Consider the following 9,530-nt stretch of genomic DNA (forward strand, 5'->3'; position numbering starts at 1 on the left):
ACTTTAATAGTTGTATAATTTATTATAGGAAAAAAAATAGTTTTAAAGGATAACTAAAATTATTACAAAATATATTATAAGTTTTATTTTTTGGAAAATATTTATTTTTATTAAAAATAAAAATAAAATTGTTTAAGTATAAAAACAAAACATGACAAAAAAAAAAGAAAAAAAGAAAAAAATATATAATAAAAACGGTACTCAATAAATTATCTAGCTCGTAAATTCTTAAAAAAAACGATTAATTAACGAATTTTAAAAAATCACAATAATAGTATTTTTGAATGATATGCTTCGAATGACTACGATTAATGAAAGTTCGACAATTTTTTTCTAATCAAATAATCTAAAAAAAAATAATTAGAATAATAACTCAAATATATATTTAAAATATATTATAAATTATTTATTAAAATAGTTGGAGAAGGAAAAAAAATATATATATTGTTTTATTAAAAACATATAAATTATAAGTTGAAAAATATTTTGATAAAATATAACTCAAAAAAAATTTGCAAACTTTAGTTAAAATTTTGGTGGTAAAAAATGCGTTGTAATCCGATCAAACTTAATATTGGCACATATTAAAGTATTATTAATTTGTTAATAACAAAATTAGCTGTTATTAAAACTAATTAATAAATTAAAGATGATGATAATTAGCTGATTTTGACGGGACTAAAGTAAATTACTGTTTGCATTCAATTAAAGACTTAGAAAAGTCAGAGGAAGACTTCTAAAGTCTGAGGAAGACCTAGGAATGCGATGGGAGTATTATTATATTATTTTTTTTATGAAACTTTTCTTAGATTTAATTCAAAATTCAACTTCTCTGATGTTTAAAAAATAATTAGGAATAAAATATGAATAAATAATACATTAATACCAGTTATATTTTAATGAAAATTTTCAAATTTAATTTTTTTCTACAAAAATACTAATTTTATATTAAATAAAAAAATTATGAATAAAATATAAATTAATACCAGTTACATTTTAATGAATAAATAAACACAGACTTTATTACATTTAGGTTTATAGGAATAAATTTAATTTATTTAATAAATATTGAGTAGTAATAATTAAAATATATATATATATTTAGTAAAATATATAAAATATTAATATATAATAATAAAATAAATTTAATTTGATTATTTTTTAAAAATAAAATTAATTTTAATATTTTAATTAATGATTGAGAATTATGATTAATGAGATATAAATTAATATTTAAGTATGATTAAATTATAAATAAAACCAACCAGAAACGAAAATTTATTTTTACTAATTATTTTTAAAATAATTATATCGAATCATAGTTACTTATATGATGGCGAAAATAATTACCACTATACCAGAACTATTTTATTATAAATTGCGTTGACGCAAATTATTCTATTCTCTTCCCACCAAATAAACTTACAAACCACGAAGAAGAAAAGATGATGATTCTGAATGGAAAAAAACAAGAAGAACACCACTAAACAAGGCAGAATGCGATGTAGGGCTAAGACCCTGTCGCATTTGAAGAAAATGACATGTAACCGCGCCACTTTTGAAGAAAATCATTTGTAGAAAGGAATTCAATATAGAAAGAAAAGAAAAAGAAATGAAGAAAAATGAGTAAAATTATTTATGTAAAAATTATTACACCAAAATAATTTTTGGAATAAGAAGTCTTTTAGGGTCATTTAGTCAAATGTCCATAATAATTCCACAATTGATTTTAACTCCTAATAACCGTCCACAATGAAATGCTTTGCCCCCCTCATAAAGACGTCAGTCGTCTCTCCTATAAAACCATTTCAACAATCATCTATAAAAAAAGCTTTCTTCTCCGATTATGGTCTCTTAATTTGTAATCAAAGCCATGAAGATGAAGTTGAAGTTCAATTTTAGAGCATTGGTGTTTCTCTTTGTAACTTGCTGCTGTTTGAGCCTCCGATCGGAAGCTACAGCCACCTATGCTTATCATATTTGCCCCAATACAACAACTTATACATCAAATAGCAACTTCCGTTCAAACCTAAACCTTCTCCTCTCCACTCTATCTTCCAATTCCACAGTGCCAAGCGGTTTCTACAACGCCACTGTCGGCCACTCAACTAACGACACAGTCTATGGCCTCTTCCTCTGCCGTGGAGACCTTTCACCTGAATCTTGCCAGGACTGCGTCACCACCGCCGCCGGAGAGATTGTCAGTACCTATTGCCCGACTCAAAAGAGAGTCGTTATTTGGTACGAAGAATGCATGCTTCGGTATTCGGACCAATCGATCATCTCGATTGTCGACCGCTCGTTTCGGCCTACTCTGTACAATACCCAGAACGTGACAGATCCACAGGGTTTCACGCAGGCGCTGGCGGAGATCATGACAGACGTGGAAACGAGGGCGGCGAGCGGAAGCGGCTCGGTAGGCAAGAAGTTCGCTGTGGCGCAAGCCAACTACTCGGTGTTGCAGCAGCTTTATGCGATGGCTCAGTGCACGCCGGATATTTCTTCCAACGACTGCACAATGTGCTTACAGGACGCAATCTCAAGCCTTCCGAGCTGCTGCGGGGGAAGTCGCGGCGTTAGAGTTCTGTTGCCGAGTTGCAATATTAGGTACGAAATGTATAGTTTCTACAATTCCACCGCCTTTCCTCCGCCGTCTACGCCTCCTCCGCCACAGTCTCTTCCTCCTCCTCCTCCTCCTCTGACGCTGTCGAACAGTTCAGGTAATCGATTGTATTATCCCGCCTGCCTGAGATAACGGGTAAACAATTAACGGAAATATCTACTTTATAGGAAAGGGAGGGATTTCATCGGCAATGCTCATAGCCATAATCGTGCCGATTGGAGTCTCTGTTCTGCTCTTCATTGCGGGAATATGTTTCATGAAAAGGAGATCGAAGAAGAAATATCAGCCAGTCAGAGAAGACATCACAATTAGTACAGGTGATTGATAACATTAATAGCCTTCTTAATTCTTCTTCATCATCTCGTTGCAGAGTTTCGTTGACACCCATTTTCATTTCACATACATAGGAACTGACATTACAGCAGACTCATTGCAATTTGATTTTGCTACCATACAAGCTGCCACAGATAACTTTTCCGACAGCAATAAGCTTGGTGAAGGTGGATTTGGATCCGTCTATAAGGTAAACTTAGATCTTCTTTGATAAAGAATTGGATTATCTATCATTATATTGTGGGTTAAGTATGTTAAAATAGATGCAATTTAATATTTTTATTGATGATTCAAATAACTCATCTTCAAAATAATGCCATATATGTTCTTAAATATATTTTCATGAATGAATGATGCCAAATGGAATGTTTGTAGGGTATATTGTCAAATGGAAACGTTGTAGCGGTGAAGAGGTTATCGAAAAGCTCGGGTCAGGGTGTGGTAGAGTTTAAGAACGAGGCAATGTTAGTGGCGAAGCTTCAACATAGGAATTTAGTGAGAATGTTAGGATATTGTCTCGAAGGAGAAGAGAAGATACTCGTCTACGAGTATGTTCCTAATAGAAGCATGGATTACTTCCTCTTTGGTATGTCTTTATCTTCAAATTTTGTAGAGTCTCTTTAACCAAAATCGAATTTTAAGTTTTTGATTGTCGCGATTTCTCGAAATCTATATAGATTCCAAGCGGAAAGAAGAACTGGATTGGTCCAAACGGTACAAAATCATAGGAGGGATAGCCCGAGGCCTAGTTTATCTTCACGAAGATTCCCAACTCAGAATCATACATCGTGATCTAAAAGCTAGTAATATCTTGTTAGACAAAAACATGAATGCAAAAATATCGGATTTTGGCATGGCGAGGATATTTGGCGGGGATCAAACTCAAGGAAACACGAGTAGAGTTGTTGGAACCTTGTAAGTAATATCATTTTAATTGTGGATTGATTTGAATTATTTGTTTAAATATTTTTAGTATTGAAGTATTTTTATTCGTATTTAAACACAACACAGCGGTTACATGTCACCTGAATATGTATTGCACGGGCACTTCTCCGTGAAGTCGGATGTGTTCAGTTTTGGAGTCATGTTGTTGGAGATTATAAGTGGGAAGAAGAACATCAATTTTCGCCATGAAGATTCCATCGACCTACTAGGCTATGTAAGTGTACATCCACATAAAAATTAAAGTTACAATTGTTATTAATATGTTCTTTACTAGATAAATTTGTGTTGTTAACTTGTTATAGGCATGGAAATTGTGGAGCAATGGTGCACCTTTGGAATTTGCTGATCCTGCACTGGGAGGATCCTACAATGGAAACGAGGTCATCCGATGCATACTTATAGGGTTATCGTGTGTGCACGAAAATCCAGAATCCAGACCATCAATGTCGACTGTTGTTATGATGCTAACTAGTCAATCTGTGTCAATACAAGCACCTCAAAAACCAGCCTTCTTCCCCCGTAGCACAATGGTGCTGCCGGCCATGGAAAGTTCCGAATCCAATAAATCTGCAATCAAGTCCAGTGGTCTTCCTCATTCGGTCAATGATATTTCTATTACTGAACTTGACCCTAGATAGATGTTTGAATTATATTGAAATTTGTAAAATGTGTAATGATAAGGGTTATTTCTACATGCACTTTGATGTTTTAATATCTTGTTTTGAGTTGGGAAGGTGGCATTCCTATGTAATATAATATTGGGTCTATTTAAAAATGTTTTATAAAGTTGTAGGATTGGTAGTTTTTGTTATATAGATGAGACATTGTTCTGATAAATTATAATTTATAAATATTTTTTCTAAGTTCAAACTCAAATACCTGAAATATTTTAAAAAAAAAAACTAATATACATATATTAATTTTAATTCTTATTATTGAAAACTCAACAATTTTTCTAGGAAAAATATATATATAAAAATATTTTGTTTTATTAAAATCAAAAATAAATTATAAGTTGAAAAATATATTGATAAAATATAAAAAAAAAAATTGCAAACTTTTTCTTAAAAATTTGGTGGTAAAAAAATGCGTTGTAATCCGATCAAACCTAATATTGGCACATATTAAAGTATTATTAATTTGTTAATAACAAAAATTAGCTGTTATTAAAACTAATTAATAAATTAAAGATGATGATAATTAGCTGATTTTGACGGGACTAAAGTAAATTACTGTTTGCATTCAATCAAAGACTTAGAAAAGTCTGAGGAAGACTTAGGAATGCGATGGGAGTATTATTATTTAATTTTTTTATGACAGTTTTCTTAGATTTAATTCAAAATTCAACTTCTCTGATGTTTCAAAAATAATTATGAATAAAATATGATTAAATAATACATTAATACCAGTAACATTTTAATGAAAATTTTCAAATTTAATTTTTTCTAGAAAAATACTAATTTTATATTAAATAAAAAAACAATTATGAATAAAATATAAATTAATACAAGTTACATTTTAATGAATAAATAAACACAGAGTTTATTACATTTAGGTTCATAGGAATAAATTTAATTTATTTAAAAAAATATTGAGTAGTAATAATTAAAATATATATATATATATATTTAGTAAAATATTTATAAAATATTAATATATAATGATAAAATAAATTTAATTTGATTATTTTTTAAAATAAAATTAATTTTAATATTTTAGTTAATAATTGAGAATTATAATTGATGAGATATAAATTAATATTTAAGTATGATTAAATTATAAATAAAACCAACAAGAAACTAAAATTTATTTTTACTAATCATTTTTAAAATAACTCTATCGAATCATAGTCACTTATACGACGCGAAAATAATTACTATATACTATAACTATTTTACTATAAATTGCGTTGACGCAAATTATAAATTGCGTTGACGCAAATTATAAATTGCGTAATTTGCGTAAACGGAATTATTCCATTCTCTTCCTACCAAACAAACTTACAAACCACGAAGAAGAAAAGATGATGATTTTGGAGAAAAAAAACAAGGAAAACACCACCAAACTAGGCAGAACGTGATGCAGGGCTAAGACTCTGTCGCATTTGAGAAAAACGGCATGTAACCGCGCCACATCTGAAGAAAATCGATTGTAGCAACACTAACGATGATTGAATTCCATAGATCTTTCTTGCAATCGGCTATAGAAAAGATTGAGAAAAAAGAAAAAGAAAACGAAGAAAATTGAGTAAAATTAATTTTGTAAAAATTATTACACCTACATAATTTTTGGAATAAGAAGTCTTTTTAGGGTCCACAATTGATTTTAACTCGTAATAACCGATCACAATGAAATGCTTTGCCCCCCTCATAAAGACGTCAGTCGTCTCTCCTATCAAACCATTTCAACAATCAGCTATAAAACAGCTTTCTTCATCGATTATGGTTTCTTAATTTGTAATCAAAGACATGAAGTTGAAGTTGAAGTTCAATTTTAGAGTATTGGTGTTTCTCTTTGTAACTTGCTGCTGTTTGAGCCTCCAATCGGAAGCAACAGCCACCTAAGCTTTTCATATTTGTCCCAATACAACAACTTATACATCAAATAGCAACTTCCGTTCAAACCTAAACCTTCTCCTCTCCACTCTATCTTCAAATTCCACTGTGCCAAGCGGTTTCTACAACGCCACTGTCGGCCACTCAACTAACGACACAGTCTACGGCCTCTTCCTCTGCCGTGGAGACCTTTCACCTGAATCTTGCCAGGACTGCGTCACCACCGCCGCCAGACAGGTTGTCAGCACCTATTGCCCGACTGAAAAGAGAGTCGTTATTTGGTACGAAGAATGCATGCTTCGGTATTCGGACCAATCGATCATCTCGATTTCCGACGGAGGGGTTGGAGCTATTTTGAGGAATACCCAGAACGTGACAGATCCAGAGGGTTTCACGAAATTCCTGTCAGAGACAGCGGCAGATGTGACGTTGAGGGCGGCGAACGGAAGCGGTTTGGTGGGTAAGAAGTTTGCGGTGGCGCAAACAACCTACGCGGTGTTGCAGCCGCTGTTTGTGATGGCTCAGTGCACGCCGGATATTTCTTTCGACGGCTGCACAAAGTGCCTCCAGGACTCGTTTTCAACGCTTCCAAATTGCTGCCTAGGGAATCGCGGCGCCAGAATTCTGTTTCCGAGTTGCAATATCAGGTACGAAACGTATAGTTTCTACAATTCCACCGCGTTTCCTCCGCCTCCTCCGCCACCGTCTCCGCCTCCTCCGCCACCGTCTCCTCCTCCTCAGACGCTGTCGAACAGTTCAGGTAACCGATTGTATTATCCCGCCTGAGACTAACGGTAGACAAATTAATAACGGAAATGTCTACTTTATAGGAAAGGGAGGGATTTCATCGACAGTGCTCATAGCCATAATCGTGCCGATTGGAGTCTCTGTTCTGCTCTTCATTGCGGGAATATGTTTCATGAAAAGGAGATCGAAGAAGAAATACCAGCCTGTCAGAGAAGACATCACAATTAGTACAGGTGATTGATAACATAATTAACCTTCTTCTTCATCTTCATTATCATCTCGTTACAGAATTTCGCCAACACCCATTTTCATTTTACATACATAGGAACTGACATTACAGCAGAGTCATTGCAATTTGATTTTGCTACCATACAAGCTGCCACGGATAACTTCTCCGACACCAATAAGCTTGGTGAAGGTGGATTTGGATGCGTCTATAAGGTAAACTTAGATATTGTTTGATAAATATATAATTAGATTATCTCTCATTATATTGTGGGTTAGTTATGTTAAAATAGAGGTAGTTTAATATTTTGATTGATGATCCAAATAACTCATCTTCAAAATAATGGCATATATGTTCTTATATATACTTTCATGAAAGAATGATGTTAAATGGAATGTTTGTAGGGTATATTGTCAAATGGAAACATTGTAGCGGTTAAGAGGTTATCGAAAAGCTCGGGTCAGGGTGTGGAAGAGTTCAAGAACGAGGCAATGTTAGTGGCAAAGCTTCAACATAGGAATTTAGTGAGAATGTTAGGATATTGTCTCGAAGGAGAAGAGAAGATACTCATCTACGAGTATGTTCCTAATAGAAGCATGGATTACTTCCTCTTTGGTATGTCTTATCTTTAAATTTTGTAGCGTCTCTTCAACCAAAATCGAATTTCAAGTTTTTGATTGTCGCGATTTCTCGAAATCTATATAGATTCCAAGCGGAAAGAGGAACTGGATTGGTCCAAACGGTACAAAATCATAGGAGGGATAGCCCGCGGCCTAGTTTATCTTCACGAAGATTCCCAACTCAGAATCATACATCGTGATCTAAAAGCTAGTAATATCTTGTTAGACAAAGACATGAATGCAAAAATATCAGATTTTGGCATGGCGAGGATATTTGGCGGGGATCAAACTCAAGGAAACACGAGTAGAGTTGTTGGAACCTTGTAAGTAATATCATTTTAATTGTGGATTGATTTGAATTATTTGTTTAAATATTTTTAGTATTGAAGTATTTTTATTCGTATTTAAACACAACACAGCGGTTACATGTCACCTGAATATGTATTGCACGGGCACTTCTCCGTGAAGTCGGATGTGTTCAGTTTTGGAGTCATGTTGTTGGAGATTATAAGTGGGAAGAAGAACATCAATTTTCGCCATGAAGATTCCATCGACCTACTAGGCTATGTAAGTGTACATCCACATAAAAATTAAAGTTACAATTGTTATTAATATGTTCTTTACTAGATAAATTTGTGTTGTTAACTTGTTATAGGCATGGAAATTGTGGAGCAATGGTGCACCTTTGGAATTTGCTGATCCTGCACTGGGAGGATCCTACAATGGAAACGAGGTCATCCGATGCATACTTATAGGGTTATCGTGTGTGCACGAAAATCCAGAATCCAGACCATCAATGTCGACTGTTGTTATGATGCTAACTAGTCAATCTGTGTCAATACAAGCACCTCAAAAACCAGCCTTCTTCCCCCGTAGCACAATGGTGCTGCCGGCCATGGAAAGTTCCGAATCCAATAAATCTGCAATCAAGTCCAGTGGTCTTCCTCATTCGGTCAATGATATTTCTATTACTGAACTTGACCCTAGATAGATGTTTGAATTATATTGAAATTTGTAAAATGTGTAATGATAAGGGTTATTTCTACATGCACTTTGATGTTTTAATATCTTGTTTTGAGTTGGGAAGGTGGCATTCCTATGTAATATAATATTGGGTCTATTTAAAAATGTTTTATAAAGTTGTAGGATTGGTAGTTTTTGTTATATAGATGAGACATTGTTCTGATAAATTATAATTTATAAATATTTTTTCTAAGTTCAAACTCAAATACCTGAAATATTTTAAAAAAAACTAATTATTAATTTTAATTCTTATTATTTGAAGTAAATTTATAAAAGATCTAACATTTTATTTTCATTTAAGATGTCTTAAATAAAAATAATTAATTATGCTACTATGTATTATTCATAAATAAATGTATATAATATTATTTATCTTGTTCAATCATTAAAAAAAATGTTAGAAAAATATTTTGAAATAATTCATTTACATTAAATTATGATCATATAAGTTATTAAAC

General features: G+C 32.7%; 1 protein-coding gene across 2 annotated transcripts; it reads left to right on the plus strand.

The window, feature by feature from the left end:
• The first annotated feature begins 1,831 nt into the window (after positions 1–1,831).
• LOC124919943 (cysteine-rich receptor-like protein kinase 10) lies at positions 1,832–9,175 on the plus strand. 2 transcript variants are annotated; one of them, XM_047460320.1, is made up of 7 exons: positions 1,832–2,720; positions 2,791–2,940; positions 3,031–3,146; positions 3,332–3,542; positions 3,634–3,871; positions 3,968–4,115; positions 4,204–4,674. In XM_047460320.1, the coding sequence occupies exons 1-7, from the start codon at positions 1,874–1,876 to the stop codon at positions 4,537–4,539; spliced, it is 2,046 nt and encodes a 681-aa protein (XP_047316276.1). In that variant the 5' UTR covers positions 1,832–1,873; the 3' UTR covers positions 4,540–4,674. The 2 variants fall into 2 exon arrangements, with proteins under 2 accessions (XP_047316276.1, XP_047316268.1); XM_047460312.1 differs by lacking the exons at positions 2,791–2,940; positions 3,031–3,146; positions 3,332–3,542; ... (1 more) ...; positions 3,968–4,115; positions 4,204–4,674 and adding exons at positions 7,287–7,436; positions 7,529–7,644; positions 7,834–8,044; ... (1 more) ...; positions 8,469–8,616; positions 8,705–9,175 and having other exon boundaries at positions 1,835–2,720.
• The last annotated feature ends 355 nt before the right edge of the window (positions 9,176–9,530 follow it).

The sequence above is a fragment of the Impatiens glandulifera genome, chromosome 1 (genome assembly GCF_907164915.1).
Source record: "Impatiens glandulifera chromosome 1, dImpGla2.1, whole genome shotgun sequence".
Classification (NCBI taxonomy): Eukaryota; Viridiplantae; Streptophyta; class Magnoliopsida; order Ericales; family Balsaminaceae; genus Impatiens; species Impatiens glandulifera.

Excerpts from the sequence above, each read along its gene's own strand:
- LOC124919943 (XM_047460320.1), top strand. The coding sequence starts at position 1,874 with ATGAAGATGAAGTTGAAGTTCAATTTTAGAGCATTGGTGTTTCTCTTT. Across the intron at positions 2,721-2,790 it reads GACGCTGTCGAACAGTTCAG|GAAAGGGAGGGATTTCATCG; the intron begins GTAATCGATTGT and ends TCTACTTTATAG. Across the intron at positions 3,147-3,331 it reads GATTTGGATCCGTCTATAAG|GGTATATTGTCAAATGGAAA; the intron begins GTAAACTTAGAT and ends GAATGTTTGTAG.